General features: G+C 39.2%; 1 protein-coding gene across 2 annotated transcripts in view; it reads left to right on the forward strand.

Annotated features, from left to right (window-relative positions):
- SLC25A14 (solute carrier family 25 member 14) overlaps nt 1-7,100 on the forward strand; it is a 30,328-nt gene extending 23,228 nt beyond the window's left edge. For both annotated transcript variants that reach the window (XM_080795350.1, XM_080795351.1), the window contains exons 8-10: nt 598-733; nt 5,615-5,695; nt 6,654-7,100. In XM_080795350.1, coding sequence (XP_080651476.1) covers nt 598-733; nt 5,615-5,695; nt 6,654-6,695 — 259 coding nt within the window. In that variant the 3' untranslated portion in view covers nt 6,696-7,100. The remainder of the gene's footprint in view (nt 1-597; nt 734-5,614; nt 5,696-6,653) is intronic.
- Nucleotides 7,101-22,617: the final 15,517 nt, after the last annotated feature.

Below are 22,617 nucleotides of genomic sequence, written 5' to 3' on the forward strand. Positions count from 1 at the left end.
GATTTATCTATTCATTCTAGAGAAAGAGAGTGAATGAGTGAGTGAGTGATAGGAGGGGCAGATGGAGAGAATCACCAAGCAGACTCCCTGCAGGTGCATGGAGCCCAGGGGCTTGATTCCACAGCCCATGAAGATCATGACCTGAGCCAAAACCAAGAGTCAGAAGCTCAACCAGTTGAGCCACCCGGGTGCCCCTAACTTTTTTTTTTTTTAAGATTTTCTTTTAAGATTTTAAGTAAATATGGGGCTCAAACTTACTGCCTGGAGATCAAGAGTTGCATAATCTACTTGACTGAGCCAGCCAGGCATCCTATGGGGATAACTTTTGAATGATGTTTCTCTCTTCTTTTTTAATATATAACATATAATATATTATTTGTTTCAGGGGTACAGGTCTGTGATTTATCAGTCTTATACAATTCACAGCTTGAGTGATGTTTCTTTAGAAAATATTTCTTTTTAGATTGTAATGAAAGGGCAAGTGCCAGGTTTTATCTGATGAGTCTGACTTGTACATTTATGCATTTATGTTTGGCTTAATTTCTGTTTAGTCATGGTTGGAAGTGAGGCAGTCTATCTTAAAGTTTTCCCCTTTAGTTCCAGCTTTACATGTGGGTTGGCTGGGGCTCTAGCTTCCAATCCAGTTGATGTGGTTCGAACTCGCATGATGAACCAGAGAGCAATCGTGGGACATGTGGACCTCTACAAGGGTACTTTGGATGGAATTTTAAAGGTATGCACACTGTAGACTTGGTTTGCATTTTTAATTTTCTTTGATGTCTCAGACATCCAGTCCTTATTCTTAGTTGCTATGTATACTTTTGAAGATAGAAGAATCATTATGTATATTAAATTTTTTTATTTTTTAATATTATTTTTATTAGCATATAATGTATTATTTGCCCCAGAGGTACAGGTGTGTGAATCATCAGGGCTTACACATTTCACAGCAATCAACCATAGCACATACCTTCCCCAATCATTATGTATATTTTTAATAGCCTCTCAGAGTAATTTCTAGGGAGAAAAGCTATCTCCTTGGCAATCTGCTGATACATATTGATCCTTCATATTTTTATTCCAGTTTGAATGCTTGAGACTGCACAATAATTTTATTGATAGCACCATGTAGGATTACTGATAGAAGGGACTTAACATATCCTACATTTGCCTGTTTCAGACAAGACGGAAACCTTGTAATAGAAAATCCGGTACTCAGTTTCAGTTTAGTATTGTGCTGTTGTTTACACTTTGCCTTTGAAAAGTTTCTGCTGTTATGTTTGTAGGAAGTCAAGTATCATAAATGTATTATGTAATCCCTGGTGAGCATCCTACAAAAAGGAAATTTGCGGCTAAAATATGACATTTCCGTATGGTTTCTCTGCTGCTGTCAGTTCAGTTTAACAACCGTTTATTGTCTACCAGGCACCATTTTAGTAGATACAGGTGTACTGCAGGTGTACAAACAGATAACTAACACAGCTTGGTAAATGATAAACTCAAGGACCTATGGGAGGGAATTTTAGTCTAATTTGGAAGTTTGGGATAGGCTCCCTGTATGTGGTGGCATCTTGAATAATAGTAACTCATGTCCATTGAATGCTTTACTGTATATCAGAAACCATCTTAGTGAGACTTACATATATTCACTTACTTAATCCTCATCGTTACCTGATGAGGTAGATCCTGAAGCCCTAGCCTGCCCAAGGTTTCACAGCAGTGGGATTTCCACTCAGCCCATTTGGCTTCAAACCAACATTTTAAACATCTATACTATAGTGCTTTTCTCATGTTAATGGCTAAGGGTTAATTAGGTTATAAAAGATATTGAATGCTATGCTGAGGTGCTTCGGCTTTTTTCTTTTTACTTGAGCTATTGAAAGATTTTAATCAAGTCAGATTTGTATTTTAGATCACTTTGGCTTTGTAGAGACTGGATCTGAGACCGTGGTTCTCAGGCTTCCATGCACAATTGGAATCACCTGGGGAAATTTCATAGCTCCGTGTCTACCTTTTAGACCAATGAACTCAGAACTTCTGGGGGTAGGACCTAGGTTGACAGTATTTTTTTAAACTCCTCAGGTGATTGTAGTGTTCACCTAAGGTGGAAAGTCATTAATCTAAGGGGATAAGCCTGGAGCAGTGGTTCTTAAGACATTAACATACAACCTAATTACCTGGAGGGCTTTTTAAAATGCAGATGGCTGGCTGGGACCCTTCACCAGAGGCCCCATCACCAGATTCTGATTCAGTAGGTCTGGAGTAGGACCTGAGAATTTGCATTTTGAACCAGTTTGCAGGAAATATTGATGCTGCTAATCTGGGTACTACACTTTGAGAAACACTGACTTAGAGATAGGGAAGCTGATTAAAGGGTTTTTGTAGTAATCTAAGTTAGAGGCAATGAAGCCTGAATTTGAACATTATAGTGGGGATACAGAAAGTGGGACAGAGTTGAGAATAATTTAGTTGATAAAGTCAACAGGATTCGATTGACTGGGTGTAGAGAAGTGTGGGAGTAAGGAGGTGTCAGAGATAATTTCACAGTTTTTTTTTGTTTTGGTGAGCATGTGGTGATACTTGTTGACAGAGACATCACAGGAAGAGGAGCAGTACAGTTTTGGACACTTAGTTTGAAGTGCATGAGGAACACCGAGTGGATCTATTTGGATATCTTGGTCTTAACTCAGGGGAGATTTTGGGGATATAGATAAGAGCCTGGGGAATCAGTAGTGTACTGATATTACCTACCTGTTGATGGGAAGACCAAGGAGAAAAGGTAGAGGAGCTCCCAACTTTTTTTGCCTTTCTAGCACACTAGAGTATTATGAACTCCTTCTATTAATAGTGATTCACAGAGGAAGTGTTTCTTAGACTCTGGGGAGTAGAGTTTGGTAAAAGCCTCTCTTTAATATTTCTGCCATGCTTATCCTTCCACTTGACAATTTGTGGCGTAGGGAGAAAGTTAGGGTCAAAGAAATAACTCTGGGGAATACCAGTTGCTAAGGGCTTGGCAGGTAGGGAACCTAGGAAAGACACAGAAAGATAACCATCAAAAGATATGAGGAAACTTAGAAGTCATGGAAGTTAAGGGAGTAATAAATTTGAGTACTTATTTAATGCCAACTGGAACAGAGAGATCCAGTATAAGGACTACAGAATATCTGTTGGATTTAATATGTTCTAGAGGAGGTTGTTGGGTTGATGTTTGCAAAAGCTAGATTGCATTGAAGACTGTGTTTAATTATTCATTGAATACAAAAATGTTTAAGTCATATGTGCCAGGTGCTGTTCAATTTGGGTGAACAAAAACTTTCAGCCTTCATGACACTTCTCATAGAGACAGATAAACACATAGGAATGAAGGGTAAGTAGACAAGTGTAAAATACTCTTTCAGGAAGGTTGGTTAAGAATAGATATAAGGCACAATAATAGAGTAATAGGTAGCATTTAGTGAATGCTTATTATGTGCCACACACATGTGGTATATCCTCTAACTCACAGCAACCCTATGGAGTAGATATGTTTTCCATTTTTATAAACAAGCAGAGTGGCTAAATATTTGTCCAAGATCACATACCTAATAAGTGGTAGATCTGGGACTTAAACCAGAGTCTGATTCCAAAGTTTATCCTATAACCACCATGCTGTGTTGTACTGGCAGAAACATATTTTCATATTGGCATTGGCCTTTACTTACATTTACTCACTCATTCACTTACTTTTAACTTGATGTTAAAATTCTTTATAATGACTGCTCGATATTGTCATTTTATATAATCACATCATGCTTTATTTTTTCATCAGTAAGCATCCCAGAGCATTAGTGAATGGAGTTATGCATTCATCTCTGACATAGAAACAAACAGCAGCAAATCTTATCCTGTCACCTCTATCTTGAAACCCTTGAATGGCCTCTGGTTGACTCAAGGCTCTATATGATTTGGCCCATTTTTCCTTCTACAGCTTTATTGCTGCTACCTTTGTTTACATTCCAGATGGCTTGTACAATTTCTACTGGTAGACTTTCTTTCATTCCCAAGTTTTCATCCATGCCGCATACTTTGTTAGATGCCCCTACCCTAGCCTAAATATCCTTTTCACTTGGCTAGCTCCTATTCATTCTTCAGATCAGATTACTTTTTCATAAAGGCTTTCCCTGACTGTTGAACTAGGTTATATGTACATAGTTTCTTGTACTTGCTCTGTCAACATTTATTATATTTTTAAGACATCTTTTTTGAGAACTAATTTACATATCATAAAATTTACCTATGCAAAGTGGCTTTTGGTATATTCACAGATATGTATGACCATCATCACCACAGTTGATTTTAGAACATTTTCATGAATTCAAAAAGAAACCTTGTACCCTTTAGTTATCACCCCCCTTTTCCCTCCCTCCCAGTCCTAAGATACCACTAATCTACTTTCTATCTCTGTAGATTTGCCTATTTTGGATGTCTCATATAACTGGAATCATAGGATATGTGACATTTTTGACTGGCTCTTTTCACTTACTATGTTTCAAGGTTCATTCACGTTGTAGTGTTTATCAGTGTGTTTTTCCTTTTTATGCCTGGATAATACTCCATTGTATGATTATATCACATTTATTTACACTTGTTACATTTTATTGTAATTGCTTTTAATGTCTGTCTGTCCCCTAGACAATAAGTTCCATGAAGGCAGGGCTGTGTGCATCTTAATCACTTTATCCACAGCAAATTATTTATTGAATGGATGTATAACTTTACAAAGTAGTCTGTTGTCTCTGTTATCTACAGAATTTCTTGTTTGTTTTCACACAACTGCCTGAAGCCCAAAAGTGGACCCCCCCAGTCCTAATGTTCTAAAGGAGTTGGTCACTGTTTTGGAGCATTTTAAAGATTCGTATGGCTCATGGAGTGTTAGAGATCCTCACTGTGTTTGTAATGAAATTGTAGTCAGATGTCAAGCTAGGGCTGCAGCCATCTGAAGCTGGCATATCTGCTTCAGAGATCCCATGTGGCTATTAGCAGGAAGCCTTATTTTTTCACCATTTGGGCCTCTCCTCATGGCATGACAGCTGGCTTTCTCTACTGTGAACAATTCAAGAGAGAAAAAGAAGCAGAAGGCTTTTCGATATGAAACATCTTTTTTACAACACAACATGGAGGTTACAGACTACTGCTGTATTCTCTTGGTGACACAGACCTCTCCTGGGATGTTGTGGGAAGGGGTAACACAAGGGTGTGAATAACTGGTGGTGGCTTCCATTGGGGTCATCTTGGAGGCTGGCTACCATAGGTACTTCTCTGGTTTACTATAATAATAATAATAGTAATAATAATAATATTGCTATAATAGTAATGATAGCAAACCAGAGAAGCGTATATAGCGTATATAGTAAACATCAAGAAAGAGGACCTTGTATTTGGAAGGTGCTTAAATATTTGTTGAATGAGTAGGTAGATTTAGAGTATATATGAATTCAAAATGTATGTCTTTAGAAAAACAGCATTCATGGAGGTATAAGTTGTTGGAGAGGGACATGGAAAAGGAATATTAAAATAAAAGTAATTGTCAGATGTAAATAGGGGAATTCACTCTACTTTTTATTATATCCCTCAGATGTGGAAACATGAGGGATTTTTTGCACTCTATAAAGGATTTTGGCCAAACTGGCTTCGACTTGGACCCTGGAACATCATTGTATCCTTTTAGAATATGAGAATGACAGCAGATGCTTCAAGCTCCCAGGTAAATTTGATTATTGACACCTTTAGTCAAGTGAGAAACTCAAGCTTTCTAATTGTGACCATTGAGGATGGAACTAAGCTGAAAGTCATTTCTCTGCTTGGTTCCATCCTCAAACTAAAGGCAGCAGAAAAGATGTACCAAAATTTCCTCTTTAAAACAAAACACATACAACCAAATCTGGAAGGGGGTTAAGTTTTTGGAAGCCCTGTTGGGATTTTCCCAAGGAAAGTACATGCTGAAGTGGTCCATATTTCCTACTCCTAACTATGGGACCAAAATAACTGGGGAAATAATAACACAGAAAACACTCTTAGAGTGAAGGAATCCAAGCCAGTAGGGCTCTTTACTCATGCGTGGATCTCCTTTCTGTAGCTGTGTTTGAGGGCCTCTTCTGTGCAGAGATGAATTGGATATTGTGTGTAGTTTGTGTGTATAGTGGTGAGTATTGCAGGATTGAAAAGTAGTTCCTTGCTGTTGTGGAGACTATAGGTTGAGGGAGATAGTATCTCTTCTCCCTCCTTGGGATTGATCTAATCACCTAAAGTCTATAACAATTACTCTTAGCATTGAATTATATGTTGCCATTAATGTTCTTTGGGGTTGTGGTGGGGTGTGTGTGTGTGTGTGTGTGTGTGTGTGTGTTTGTGTGTGTGGCCTGTTTGCCCCTGAAGATGATAAGTATGTTAGTTTTAATCTGTTTTTATTGCTACATGCTAAATCATAATTGGGACATGATTGAAACTCAGCACATTCTTGATTTGCCAGGTATTGTTTTTAAAAAGAGTTAAGCAAGTACAACTCAAAAGAGCACAGACTAAATACCTCAATGTAAGAGAATGTAATATACAATTTTAGAACTTAGTTAGGTTTTCATTATCAACCCAGTGATCTTCCATAACTTACTCTTCAGTTTTTTATTACATACGAGCAGCTCAAGAGGCTTCAGATCTAAGGACTGAATTAAATGTGAGCCAAGCCCTGCCAGCCTTTCTACTCTTTTCCCTTTTTCCGTGTTCTAATGTATTTTGACAAAGTTGTGTTTACTGAACCACTGGTCTCCCAGGAACCTCCTGATGGAAGAATTATAGGATGGTTCAGAATTGTTCATGTGTTTGTGTTACCATGTTAACTTTTCCCTGAGAGGAAGTGTTAACATTGAGACTCTGGCCCCAGATTGGTATCTTCTGTGAAGATGGATACTGATGGATGACATTCAACATGGCCTTCTTTTCAAATGTTGGTTAAATGTAGTTGGTTAGCCCCAGACTTGGGCTATAGCAGAAGGCATAGGCCAGGGCAGTTACTGCTATGTATGTTTCAGACCTCGGTTCTCATTAAAGTATTTATTGGCAGAATCACTTTGGCTTTGTTTTCATTTACTTCTTTCTCCTTTGCCAGCTATTTAAGTTACATTCTCCAGAAATTGTTAAAGGTTACTATGAAATTGAGTCTGGACTCTTTAAGCGCATTTATGGGAATAGACAAAGTCTATCGTGTTTTCCCACTGTCACTTGTTGTAATGCTACTTATTTATAAACATTGGGTAAATGGTTCTTTTCTAAGCATGAATAAAGAGGCTCATTTAGAAGTTCCTACAGATAAAATGTAAAAAGAGGCTTAAAATAGAACCTTATGTGCAAGGTTCTATTTGTCTTATAGGCAAAAAGTTTTGGCTACTTTCTTGTACTAGAACAGTGCCTAGCACATTGTATGCATTCAAATATTTGTGGATGGAACTAGATGGTATTGGTTATTATGCTAAATGAAATAAGTCAGTCAAAGACAATTATCATATGTTCTCACTCATATATGGAATTTAAGAAACACAACAGAGGATCATAGGGGAAGGGAGGGAAAAATAAAGGTGAAATCATAGAGGGAGAGAAACCATAAGAAACTCTTAATCATAGGAAACATACTCATAGGTAGAATATAAGAAATGCAGAGGACCATAGGGTAAGAGGGGCGAAAACTGAATGGGAAGTCATCAGAGAGGGAGACAAGCCATGAGAGACTCTTAACTCTAGGAAACAAACTGAGGGTTCTTGGAGGGGAGGTGGGTGGGGAATGGGGTAATTGGGTGATGGGCATTAAGGAGGGTATGTGATAGGATAAGCACTGGGTGTTACATGCAACTGATAAATTACTGAACACTACATCTGAGTCTAATGTACTATATGTTGGCTAACTGAATTTAAATAAAAAAAATTTAAAAAATTTAAAAAATCATAGGAAACAAGCAGGGTTGCTATAGGGGAGGGCTGCTGGATGGGGTAGCTGGGTGGTGGACATTGGGGAGGACGTGTGATGTAAGCGCTGGATATTATATAAGACTGCTGGATCGCTGAACTCTACCTCTGAAACTGGTAATGCACTGTATGTTAATTAATTGAATTTAAATTAAAAAATTAAAAAGTATTTGTGGAATGACTAGTTTAGCTCTTCATCTTTATCCATTCATTGATTTGTTCAACAAACATTTATTGTGTGTCTATTATGTCCTAGATGCTGGGAATATAAAAGTAAGTTAAGAGATAGTCTCTGTTTTCAAGCTCGCATTATAGGAGGAGAAAGAGATATGTAAGTAGATAATTATAGGAGGTACTAAGTACTATGTGAAGGATGAACAAAGTGCTAGAAACAGAGAAGGGAGCAGCCAGTTACCTAGGCCAAAGGCTTCATAGCAGAGATGACATTTGAGGTAAATAGCAGATGTTTCCATGTGGATAAGGCAGGGAAGGACATTTCAGGCAGGGAAATAGGGGAAAGTTCAGTGTAGCTAAAATGTAGGGCAGTGGTTTTCAAATACTGCATGAGGCAGAATCTTCTGGAGATCTTGTGAAAATGTAGATTTTTACATTCCATTGCCTGAGATCCTAACCTTATTTGGCACAAAGGCATTTGCTTTCATCACAAGTACTTGATACAGGTAGTCTTTGGACTATACTTTGGGAACTTGTACAGAACTGTGGGCTGGCATGAAATGAAACATGAATAGTGTGACCAAAAGGGTCAAATTATGAGGGATCTTTATATGCACTAGTAAAGAGTTTGATTTTTATCCTGGAGTTCAGGGATAGGCAAAAGTTTAAAATAGGGGAATAATATAATCAACCTTTAATTTTTAGGAAGATAACCCTATTGTGGAGGGTAGCCTAGAGGGGAGCAGCCCAAAAAAGGTTAAGACCCACTGAAATCTACTCCTTTTTATGTACAGGTAGATAAAATATGGTCCACAAAAACGAAGACAATTTGTCCTAAGTCACATAACTGGATTGTGGCAAATTGAGACTAGCGCATAGTTCTCAGATTTCTTCTCTGTCTCATTCTGCCACTCCACGGTGCTTTCTTAACTGTCAGTCTAAAACTACCTTTTAAAAAATAATTTTAATAGACTTTATTTTTAAGAGAAGTCTCAGGTTCACAGCAAAATTGTGTGGAAGGTACAGAGATTTCCTGTGTACCCTTAACCCTACATAATGCACAGCTTCCCCCCATTGAAATTCATCACCAGAGTGATTCATTTATTACAGTTAGTGAATCTACAATGCATATTATTATCACCCCAAAACCATCATGTACCTTAGGATTCACTCTTGGGATTGTGCATTCTGTGGGTTTTGACAAACGTATTACATATTTCCACCATTATAGTATCATACAGAATCATTTCGCTGCCCAGAAAGTCCTCTGTGCTCTGCCTATTCATCCTTCCCTCTCCCCTAACCCCTGTGGTCCACGGATCCTTTTATTATCTCTATGTTTTTGCCTTTTCCAGAGTGTCATACAGTTGGTATGTAGCCTTTTCAGGTTGGCTTTTTCACTCAGTAATATGCACTTAAGTTCTTGTCTTTTCATGCCATGTCTTTTCATGGCTTGATAGTTCATTTTCTTTTTCTTTTCTTTTGGAGGTACCACAGTGTATTGATCCATTTACCTACTAAAACATGTCTTGGTTGCTTCCAAGTTTTGGCAATTATGAACAAAGCTGCTATAAATAAATATTCATGGGCAAGTTTTTGTGTGGATACAAGTTTCAGTCATTTGGGTAAAAACCAAGGAGTACAATTGCTGGATGGTATTGTAAGAGTAAGTTTAGTTTTGTAAGAAACTGCCAAACTGTATTCCAATAGTAGCTGTACTATTTTGCATTCCCACCAACAATGAACAAGAGTTCCTCTTTCTCCACATCCTTGCCAGCTTTTGGCGGTGTCAGTGTTTTTGATTTTGACCCTTTTTTATAGGTGTGTAGTGGTATCTCATTGTTGTTATTTTTTCCTCTGTCAGTTGTCACCTTAAAAAGTTTTTTAAAGTTTTTAACTTTAATTTCAGGAGAGTTGACATATAGTGTTATATTAGTTTTGGGTGTATAATACAATAATTCAGCAATTCTATACATTACTCATTACTCATATGATAAGTGTACTCTTACTCCCCATCACCTAATCCACCCATTCCCCCACCTCCCCTCTGGTAGCCATCAGTTTGTTCTCTGTAGTTAAGAGTCAGTTCCTTGGTTTGTCCCTTTCTTTGTTTTTTCTTTTGTTCATTTGTTTAGTTTCTTAAATTTCACATATGAGTGGAATCATATGGTGTTTCTCTTTCTCTGACTGACTTATTTCGCTTGGCATTATACTTTCTAGCTCCGTCCATGTTGTTGCAAATGGCAAAATTTCTTTCTTTTTTATGGCTGAATAATATTCCATTGTGTATATATACTTTTTAAGACTACTGTACTAGTCAGATACTCTACTCATTCCTGAATAGATGAGCAAAAAGGGAGCCATTTTTTCACAAGGGTATAGACTGAAAGGTAGTTTCTTAAAGGGTTTATATATATTGGAAATTGGTTTTCTATTTACCTCAGCTTAAATGTTATTCCTTTGGGAAAACCTTACATTGATTTTCTCTCTACCAATCTAAATAACTTTCTTCTTTTTTTTTTTTAAGATTTTATTTATTTGACAGAGATCACAAGTAGGCAGAGAGGCAGGCAGAGAGAGAGAGGAAGGGAAGCAGGCTCCCCGCTGAGCAGAGAGCCTGATGCAGGGCTCGATCCCAGGACTCTGAGATCATGACCTGAGCCAAAGGCAGAGGCTTTAACCCACTGAGCCACCCAGGTGCCCCAATAACTTTCTTCTTTGTAATTTCTTATATCACATATTTATAACTACATACTATTATTTGTGTGATTATTTAATATCAGCATCTCCCATTAGTCTATAAGCTCCATCAAAATAGGGATACTTTCCTTCTCTAGAAGGAAAGGAAAAGTGAATTGGTAGAAATCAGAGGGGGAGATGCAGCATGAGAGACTGTGGACTCTGAGAAACAAACTGAGGGTTTTGGAGGGGAGGGGAGTTGGGGGATGGGCAAGCCTGGTGGTGGGTATTAAGGAAGGCATGTATTGCATGGAGCACGGTGTGGTGCATAAACAATCCTGGAACACTGAAAAAAATAAAATAAAATAAATAGGGATTCTGCTGGTTTTGTTTACTGCTGTGTTCTCCATGCCTAGCACTGTTATATATATTCGGTAAATATTTGTTAAATGAAAAAATGAATTTATCTGTATCCTAAGATCTGATAAAATGCCCAAAACATGGCAAAAATTAAACAAATACTGTGGGATTTAAATAGAATGAAATGAAGCTTTGAATTACTAGATAAGGATGGGATGATAAAGAGTAGTTTTTTTTTAAGATTTTATTTGTTTATTTGACAGACAGAGATCACAAGTAGGCAGAGAGGCAGGCAGAGAGAGAGGAGGAAGCAGGCTTTCCGCTGAGCAGAGAACCCGATGCGGGACTCGATCCCAGGACCCTGAGATCATGACCTCAGCCAAAGGCAGAGGCTTTAACCCACTGAGCCACCCAGGCTCCCCAAAGAGTAGGTTATTAAGGATAAACAGAGGTGTTTGGGGAGGGAGATGCACCTAATCGTTTATTTATTATTGTTATTGTTATTTTATAAGTAAAGTAGGCTCCACTACCCAGTGGGGAGCCCAACGCAGGGCTGGAACTCATGACCCTGAGATCAAGACCTTAGCTGAGATCAAGGGTTGGATACTTAACCCACTGAGCCACCCAGGTGCCCTAATATACCTAATCTTTTTAAGTGATTATCTGCTCATTCATTAAACAAATATCCCTGCCTCATAGAGCTTATTGTGTACAGAAGGGAGATATAACAGAAAGATTAATGAGTAAAATATATAGTTTATTGGATGGTGATAAATCATTTATAGAAAAATGAAGCAAGGGAGGAGGAAGATTGGGCAAGGTCACATACAGAGAAAGCCAAATTTAAGTCTATAGAGGGGTGAGAAAAGGAGCCAATCTAGGGTTAAGGCAAATGCAAAGGCTCTGAGGTGATAGTCTACAGGGAGTCTGATGACTCATGCAAGAAGTGATGGTGGCTTGGATGAGGGTAGCAACAGTGGAGGCTGTGAGAAGTGGTTGAAATTCATATATTTTGGAGAAGAGCAAATAATGACCCACTAGGGCATGGGATATGGGTTGTAAGACAGAAAGTGAGCAGTGGTAAGGATTACTCCAAGGCCTGGGTCTCTAGAAGGGCAGTAGTTTAAAAAAAATTTTTTTTTATTTATCTGACAGTACAAGCAGGGGGAGCAACAGGCAGAGGGAGAGGGAGAAGGAGAAGCAGGCTCCCTACTGAGCAAGAAGCCCAGTGCAGGACTCCATCCTAGGACCCTGGGATCATGACCTGAGCCGAAGGCAGACACCCAACTGACTGAGCCACCCAGGCGCCCCTAGAAGGGCAGTATTGCCATAAAGATGGAGAAGGCTCTGAAAGGCACAGGTTTTTGTTTTGGTCAGAAAAGTACTAATTTTGTCTTGTACATGTTAAGTTTGAAGTGCCTACTAGATTTTAATACAGATGTGGAGTAGGCAGTGAGACATAGAATTGTGTAGTTCAGGGGAGAGGTATGGGCCAGGGATGTACATTTGGAAATCATCAGCATATAGATGGTGCTTAAAGTCATGATAATGAAATCACCAAGGGAGTGTCAGTAGCAAAAGAAGAGGTCCAAGAACTGAGCCTGGGCCAGTCTAGCATAAAACAGTTTGGGGAGGACATCACAGAGGACACTGGTGATGACTAAAAACCAGTCTGAAGTATATTTAAAAAAAAAACAATATTTTCATGGTAGAGGAAGAGTAAAGGGGCAGGAAGGGCCAATTATTTTCAATGTAAAATTTGAAGAAAAAGAGTTTGAAGTTAATGATCTCTTTATCCAAATTACCAAAGCTTTAAAGATTGATGCCCTTATAATAGCCATAATCTCAGGTAGATAATTCAAATTAAAGAACTTGATTTGTTATTTTTATTTTAGGTGTATTATCCTATCCTATTCTTAGTCATGGATTAATACAGTATCCGTTCAGTTAACAAGTATGATGAATAGAGTATTTTGACTGAAGACTATAGTGAAACTATAGTGAAACAGGCTACTACAGTAAGGGTGCCTCAGAGAGTAATTAAGGGTCTAACTCTTACTATAGAACATTTGAAGGGGATTATTTTACATGTATGAAGAATTCAGTGTTTCACAAAAATATTCACCATAGGCTTCCTTTAAGTAACAGCTCCCCATTGTATAATTGAATTGCCATTTTTGATTGGAAAATAAATTTTTAGGGATGTAACAGGTATGAAATAGACCCACCAGTGTCTTTTGAAGGTAGACTGGTAAGGGAAATATTTCAGAGTTAGTGAGTACAAGGAAACAATCTTTAAAGGGACTAAGGACTGGATGAAAACCCTTTATCAAAAAACAAAATAAGACAAACTCTTTGTACTGTCAGTTCAATTTATGTGTAAACCTGAAACTGTTCTTTTTTTTTTTAAAGATTTTATTGATTTATTTGACAGAGAGCGAGATCACACATAGGCAGAGAGAGAGGGAAGCGGGCTCCCTGCTGAGCAGAGAGCCTGATGCAGTGCTCCATCCAAGGACCCTGAGAGCATGACCTGAGCCGAAGGCAGAGGCTTTAACCCACTGAGCCACCCAGGCACCCCCCTGAAACTGTTCTAAAAAACAAAGTCTTGGGGTGCCTGGGTGGCTCAGTGTGTTAAAGCCTCTGCCTTCGGCTCAGGTCATGATCTCAGGGTCCTGGGATCGAGCCCCGTGTTGGGTTCTCTGCTTGGCAGGGAGCCTGCCTCCCCTGCCCCTGCCTCTCTGCCTACTTGAGATTTCTGTCTGTCAAATAAATAAATAAAATCTTTAAAAAAAACACAAAAAACAAAGTCTACTGGGGCACCTGGGTGGCTCAGTTGGTTAACGTCTGCCTTTGGCTCAGGTCATGATCCCTGGGATGGAGTCCTACATCGGGCTCCCTGCTCAGCAGAGAGTCTGCTTCTCCTCCTTTCTCTGCTTTTCCCTCCCTGCTCATGCTATCTCTCAAAAAAATAAATAAATAAATAAATAAATAAATATATAAATAGTCTTTAAAATCAATAAAAAAACAAAGTATTTTTTCAAAAATGCTAGAATGAAAGAGTATAGCACAAAAATGAGCAGGCACCACTGATTTGAAGGAGAAATAATGATTTTCCTAGGTAAAAAGCCCAGCATATCAAAAAGAAAGCCAGACAGTAACAGGAGTTGGTGAGGATGTGAAGAAATTGGCACCTCGTACATTGCAGGAGAGGTTATAAAATGGTGTAGCCCTTTTGGAAGACAGTTGGGCACATCCTCAAGTTAGACATAGGTTACCATTAGACCCAGTAATTCTGTACCCCAAAGAATTGAAAACAGGGACTCAGATACATGTACATGTTCATTGCAGCATTATTCATAATAATGAAAAGATGGAAAAAACCCAAATATCTATCAACTGATGAATGGATAAACAAATTGTGGTATATCCATACAATGGCATATTCAGCAGCAAAGAGGTGTATGAAGGGCTGACACATTGCTACAACATGGAAGAACCTTGAAAACATGTTAAATGCAAGAAGTCAGACACAAAACTCCACCTGTTGTATGATCCCAGTTTTATTTATTTTTAAAGATTTTATTTATTAGAGAGAGAGAGAGACAAAGCCCATTGCGGGCGGGAATGGGGAGGAGCAGAGGGAGAGGGAGAAGCAGACTCCCCACTGAGCAGAGAACCCAATGCAGAGCTCAATCCTCAGAACCTGGGATCACAACCTGAGCCAAAGGCAGACGCTTAACCAACTGAGCTTCTGTACGATCCCAGTTTGGTTTTTTAAATAATTTAAAAAATTTTTTTATAAACATATAATGTATTATTAGCCCCAGGGGTACAGGTCTGTGAATCACCAGGTGTAAACACTTCACAGCACTCACCATAGCACATACCTTCCCAATGTCCATAACCCCACCACCCTCTCCCTACCCGGCTCCCCACCCCCCCCCCCCGCCCCTGCCCCCGCCCCCGCCCCCGCAACCGTCAGTTTGTTTTGTGAGATTAAGAGTCTCTTATGGTTTGTCTCCCTCCCGATCCCATCTTGTTTCATTTATTCTTTTCCTACTGCCCAAACTCCCCACGTAGCATCTCCATTTCCTCATACTGGGGACAATCCCAGTTTTAAATAGAATGTCCAGAATAGGCAAATTTATAAAGATAGAAAGTAAATAAGTGATTGCCTAGGGCTCGGAGAAATGGGGAGGATGACTAATGGGTACAAGGTTTCATTTTGGGATGCAATGATCTAATATTAGATTATGGTTGATGGATGCACAACTCTAAATATACTAGGAAACATTGAATTGTATGCTTTGAACAGGTGATCTTTATGGTATGTAAATTACATCTCAATAAAATTTTTTAAAAACCTAGCATGCGGTTTAGCTTGATTAGGATGGCCAGTGAGGAATTTCCATGAAGCTGTTTGGTAACAAAATAAAGATTGATTCATATTAACTCCAGAGGATCACATGGGTATTTTCCTTTAGAATGAGCAAATCCATTGTGTTACCAGCAACCTGAAGATCAAACCACTGACATTTCTGACCAGGAAACCCCAGGTTTGAAGAGAGAAAATGATGGTCAAAATCTGTACGCTGTAAGACGAAAAACTTTAAAATTTTTTCCCTTTCTTTTGAGAGGCTAAAGCATGAGGCAACTCAGATGATAATAGCTAATACTTATATGGCTTTTATTATGTCAGATACTGTTCTAAGTGTATCATGTTTATAAAACTGTTTACATTCTTTCAGACACTCTAGGAGGTAGATGGTATTCTTATTTTTAGATGAGAAAAGGAGGCACAGAAAGGTAGAATATTTTGTTTCTAGGAAATGACAGACCCAGGATCCTAACCCGGGCAGTCTGGTTCATGAGCCCATGCTTATAATCACTATGCTAGAGGTGTACCGATTCAGCCTTGTCCAGGGTCACTTAAAGTTTATGGCAGGTGAGCAGTAAAGAATATTGATTTCATTAATTCCCCTATCTTTATAGCACCCTGGGAGAAAGAAGGTCAATAGTTGTTGTGGTGGGTCACTCTTTGACACTTCATTGTAACACTGGCTTTAAATTATTTTCCTGGAGACCTGTAACTGCAATTATGTAATTTTCCTCTTATTCTCCACTTTCTACTTCTTGCCTCTCTTTTCTCTGTTGGCCTTTCTTCTCCACAACCTCCTTCCTCATGAACCCACCCCTTCTTTCTCCAGTCTAAGCACAGTTCACCATACACACAGGAATGTGTTTTTGTTGTATGTTGTACTATTTATTGAAGAACTTGTAATTATTGATACAGATTTCACTAGTTTGGAATGGAATAATTTGCACATGGGGCTAGACTTCTCACCCTCTCTTCTCTAATGCAAACAAGTGTGTTGTTAGGCTTATAAACAGATTTATGGGAGGAATGATTAAACTTACTAAAAACCTGATTATAAATACTTATTTTCTATTTACTAAAGCGTATCACTTAAGGGGTAATACTTTTGCTAGCCCAGCCTCTTCAGGATGTTGCATGTAAGTTAAAGTCATAAAATTGCTTTTTTAAAAAACAAATATCTTCTCATAGTAGCTACTCTGTATTAATGCCTGAGATTTCACTAGAGGATTTTTTTTTCCTCTAATAACTTTCTCAGTGTCAGAATTCAGTTGTATTTTGGGCTGAGCCAATGTCACTGTAAACACTCTTTTTTGCATCCTTGTCTTTCCTATTTATTTAGCGAATAAGAAAAACAGTTTAATGCATCATTGCTTAAGATGACTAAGAGAGGGGCCCTTGGGTGGCTCAGTCACTTAAATGTCTGCCTTCGGCTCACGTCATGATCCTAGGTTCCTGGGACCAAGACCTGCATCAGGTTCCCTGCTCAGCAGGGAGCCTGCTTCTCCCTCTCCCTCTGACACTCCCCCTGCTTGTGCTCTCTCTCTGTGTCAAATAAATAAAAATAAAACCTTAAAAAAATACTAAGGGACCTGGTAATCTTAAAGTGGTAGTTGGAATTTTGGATTATGAAATAATCCACACTTGAAATAACCTCATAGCCATTTGGCTATAATTTCTTGGTTTAGTTTTCTTACTTCTTTAAATTTTTTTGAGAGAGAGAGTGTGCATGCCAGTAAAGGGGGTGGGAGGCAGAAGGAGAAGGAGAGAAAGACTCTCAAACAGGCTCCACACCCAGTGCAGAGCCTGATGCAAGGCTTGATCTCATGACTGCCAAAATGAAGAGTTGGGTGCTCAATTGTCTGAGCCACCCAGGTGCCCCCCAGTTGTCTTACTTTTTAAGCCACTTCCGAGATGTCATGACACCAGTTTGCTTTTCTATAGAAAGTGCTTTAGTATCTGTTGAATGGCTCAGTGGGCAAATGTGCAAAAATATTATGAGTGGTAAAAGCACGATGAACAGTTTTATAAGAGAGTGTGGCATTTTATTGGACCAACAACTGTTATCTCAGCATGTTTATCAGATTTTTAGTGCCTTAATGTCAACACGACCAAGACAGAAATGGAACTGATAATGGATTTATTATAGTAAATAGGAAATATGATTCAATCGGATTTTTGGGCAACATGCACCAAATAAAAATAAACATAAGCAAATAAAGAGACTCTCCTCAGGCTCTTGGTCTTACATGACTTTGGTCCTCTCTAGTGTGCTGGAGCAAATGGATCCTGCCTGCCCTATTGTGTAGGAGGCATTTTAAAGAACCAGGAATTGCTCTGTGCATTAAAACAGACTCTGAGACCCTTAACAGCTGCATTGGTTGTTTCTAGGACTCCTCCTGAGAGGGCTCTTTGAGCCCAGTGGCTGATTATGGTCTCAACAGCTTGTAAATCCAGTGAACATATGGCTGGGTAGTAGCATGTTAAGCTCATGCACTTTACACTGCACGGTTGATCCATTAGGTGGAGCACATCTTTCCCTTTCAGCAACTCAGCAAAACTATGGCTTTAAGGTTTCAAGTGCATCACGACGGTTCTCCTGGCTCCATGTGATTATGTTTTCATATTCTCATGCCTACTCAGCGTTTTATGGTGTTGCACAAAGCAACTAACTCAGAAAATTTGAAGAGTGAAAGCACACTGAAATTGATACCTGGATACTACACAGTGTCATATTGATGATGTAGTTGTAAGAGGTATTCTTCAACTGCTGTGTCCCGCTAGTCCAGATTTCTAAATCTACAGATTAACTCTAGCAGTAGGACAGATCAATAAGCTTCCGTTTGTTAAAAAAGAAACAGCAACAACAGCAACTGGTTAACTCCCTGGTATGGTTTATGCCTTCAGGAAGCCGTGTACTTTTATTTCTTTGAGATCTTCATATCAGTGTGGTCTTTTCATTCATGGCTCGCTCTTGACTTCTCTTAGCAAATATCCTAGGCAAACATTACACTTTAAGAAATGCCACCAAAAATACGAATCAAAATTCTTATATATGTTTAGTGCTCCTTGACCTAGTAATACTTATTTGTAGAATTTATCCTAAGGAATTAAACAGATGTGTCAAAGATTTATACACAAAGGTATTTATAGTGGTATTATAACAGTGAGATATTGGAAATAACAAATGTACAACTATAGGGGAGTGGTTAGAATATTATATACTCATATGTTGAAATAACATGCAACCATTACTAGTCATGGTTTTTAAAAATTTAGTTTATTTATTTTAGAGAGAGAGAGTGAACATCAGGAGGGGCAAAGGGAGAGAAACTCCAACAGACTCCTCTCTGAGCTCAAAGAGGAACATGGGGCTCAATCTCAAGACTCTCAGATCTTGATCTGAGCTGAAACCAAGAGTTGGGTGCTTAACTAACTGCGCCACCCAGGGGCTCCACAAGTCATGTTTTTGAAGAAAAGTTAATTACATAGGAAAATTTGCACAATATAACATTAAGTGAAGAAAACACATAGAGAATAACGGTGATCATCTCTAGATGGTACAATTATTGGTACCTTTATGATTTTCTGTATTTTCTAAAAATTTCTGAAATGAACGATAATTATTTTTATAATCAAAAAGGACTAATGAACCATATATATATATATATATATATATATATATATATATAAAATTACATATCTCTGAAAGAAATCCCAGCAAAGCTGGGGCAATTTTAGCACCTAGCTCTTAAAAAATGTTTGCGGAGTAGGTAGACCGATAGATGGACAGGTGAATGAATAAATAACAGTTGACACTTGCAGGTAACATTAACAAGTTTATATAACTGTAGAAATAACAAATGAAGATTTGTTAATTAAAAGGAGAAGATTTCAGACCAGTTTGAAGGATGTTTGAACCAGCAGTTTGAAGGATGGCATGGGAGGTACTGAAGGAGTCACAAAATAAGTGCGTGGCGGATGGAATTGTGGTCTGGCCTTGGGTCCATTGCTGCTCTTGTTGCCTAGCTATCAACACCATGTTTCCTCTTATTCTGTGTGTGCCCTTGAAATATATCTCCTGCCTGCTATTTTCATTGGTCTCTATTCAGTTTGGCCATTGACTGAGCAAGTGTGAACGAAATCAAAGTCATGAGTTCATTTTCCATTTGAATCAGTAAATACTTTTCCATATGGGGAGAAGATATCCCAAGGCCAACTCTCAGAGATGGGCTTTTTATTTTTATTTATTTTTATTTTCATTTTATTTTTTTAAAAACATTTTATTTATTTATTTGACACAGAGAGAGAGATCACAAGTAGGCAGAGAGGCCAGGGGAAGCAGGCTCCCCGCCAGAGCAGAGAGCCTGATGCGGGGCTCGATCCCAGGACTCTGAGATCATGACCTGAGCTGAAGGCAGAGGCTTTAACCCACTGAGCCACCCAGGCACCCCAGAGATATGGGCTTTTTAGACAAGCAGGAGCATTTGGTAGATCAGGGCAACCAGCCTCTAACTCTTGTGAGACCACTCAAAATGCCTCCGAACAGAGGGTTGTGTGTTCTTATGTTCTTGAGAGTAGTACTCTGAAACAGGTGTGCTGTGCATAATGTCAGCTATCCAGAGAAGTAGTAGAAAACTTAGTCATATCACAGCTTTTATAACCAATTCACAAGCTCTTTATGGTAATTATAAATGAGACTGATTGACCTATATTCTGTCCTACAAGGTTGTAATATCTTTTGGCTATTTTGATCAAATTGCTAAACAGGATCTGGTTTCTTTGCAAGTCCACCAGGAGACAATATCAAGTGCATGAATGAAATCTAAATGTTTCCTCCCCAACACATTCCCTTATCTGTGCTGGAGCCTGTGTCAAAGAGCATTGCATAGCATTCTGTATCTCTGCTCTTGGTGGCTTATTAAATACTGTGTCCATAATTAGAGTTACTCTTAAACCCCAGTGTGTGATAATAGTGCCTTGTTTGTATCTGCTGTTTCTTGATCCTGCTCAGGTATTAAATTTACTATTTGTCTTTTTCAACCTGAGTCCTCTTTCATCACTCATTATCAAAAACATTCAGAGGTGAAGGAATTCAGAGTTTGGAGCCTAAGTGTCCTTGTCCTGGAGGCCATAATATCTATAGATAGGACAGACTCCCTAAATTGGTCAGCTGAATATTTTATTCTTCAGGATTTTTTTAAAAAGATTTTATTTATTTATTTGACAGACAGAGATCACAAGTAGGCAGAGAGGCAGGCAGAGAGAGGGGGGGAAGCAGGCTCCCCGCTGAGCAGGGAGCCCAATGTGGGGCTCAATCCCAGGACCCTGGGATCATGACCTGAGCCGAAGGCAGAGGCTTTAACCCACTGAGCCACCCAGGCGCCCCTCTTCAGGATTTTTTTATTCTTTTTTTTTAATTCTTCAGGATTTTTAAGGATGAGGAAGAGAACATTCTCTGAGTACTAACTATCTGCTGTAGTTCAGGCATTTTCCCATACATTATCCAAGCTAATCCTCTCTAGAATCATATAAGGTAAGCATTATTACCCCGGTTTTGCAAATGAGGAAACTGTAGCTTTGACAGTTTAAACAACTGAATCATAATTTCAACACTGGTCTATTGGACTTCAAAGCCTGTGAGTTTTCTACTCAACATATTGCCTCCCAGGGACAGCACGGTTTCTTACACTGAACCTAACAACACAGCAGTCACCTAGTTTCCCCTCAGCTCCTGCCTTTCTCCTGTAACTAATTTCCATTCCACTTTGCTTGTGTTACCTTGGCAAGATCAGTCTTTTGCAGCAAGGCTAGGAAATTAAGCTTTGAACCACCAGTAAGGAGGACATGGATTTGAGCCAGCTTCCCGTCTTGTCCCCAAACCCAGTTGCTATTTGTGTTTTACATAGTTCCCAGTAACTCCTAACCCAATCCAAGAGAGTGCCTTATTGCTGGCATAAATGACACTTGCTGGGTGCTCAGCACTTCAGAGTGCATTGGGTTCCATCAGCCACTTGAAAGCCAAAAAGTTCTTCAGTTGTAGGAGCATAAAGCCTGCTGCGGTGAAGACACATAGGATCCTCCTCTGGGCCAGAGTGGTAAACAGAGCAACTGCAAAAAAAAGTCTACCAAAGGAGAGTTGGTGTGTATTAGAATAGGTCAGTGAGCAACAGGCCATTTGTGCTGAAGATAGAGGGTGAAAATAGAAGGGAATTTTCCGGAATATGGAAATGGAAAGGAAGGATCATTAACCTCCAAACAACTGAGGGAAGCCAGCTGGAAGTTAATCCAAGACTGAAGGGGAATTAAAACCCAAGTGCAAGACGTCATGGTGTGGTGCCATCCTGCGGAGAGGAGGATGGCCAGATTCCGTGCTTGTTCCGAACATTATAGTTTCAGATTTAAATGAGAGATTTCTTGGGCCTCTTGGCATTGGCCTGTACACATTGAATTCAAATGCATCCTCAGGCCATCAGTTTAGACATATCAAGGGGTTAACCTTCCAAGGTTATTTTGGCACCAAATCCCTGACAGATTTAATCCATTCTCTCTTGGTTTCTTCTTGCCTTCTTTGGTTGTCCACTCAGCAGCTTTCTAGGAGATAATCTAGTTGAGGGCCTTAAGAGGCAAACTTTCTAGGAATCTACGTGGAGACCAGGAGATTAAGAAGGGGTTACAGGGAAGCTCAGGGAAACTGATGATATTTCCCAGGTTTCTTCCCTACTCTGTTCTGGAACTGCTGCTGCTAGGGTTGCCCAGAGGGAGCCTGGACATAATTTCTGGCTGCCAACAGTCATTTTCTGTACCCACAGAAAGCAGGAGGAGGCACTGCTTCCTCAACTGGTCTCCTGGGATATGTTGGAGGCATCCTCCTATGCCGCTGAGTTTCTTAGGAAAATGAGGATTTAAGAAGGTCAAGCTCAGAGGGAAAAATTGAGTCCAAGCTGTGGAGAGCTTGGCAGTGCCTTTCTTCGTACTGACCCCTTTTGCCTCTTTCTTCCCTTTGAGTGTCTCAGAATTGGTGGTTCAGCATT

This window comes from Martes martes (assembly GCF_963455335.1).
Source record: "Martes martes genome assembly, chromosome: X".
NCBI lineage: Eukaryota > Metazoa > Chordata > Mammalia > Carnivora > Mustelidae > Martes > Martes martes.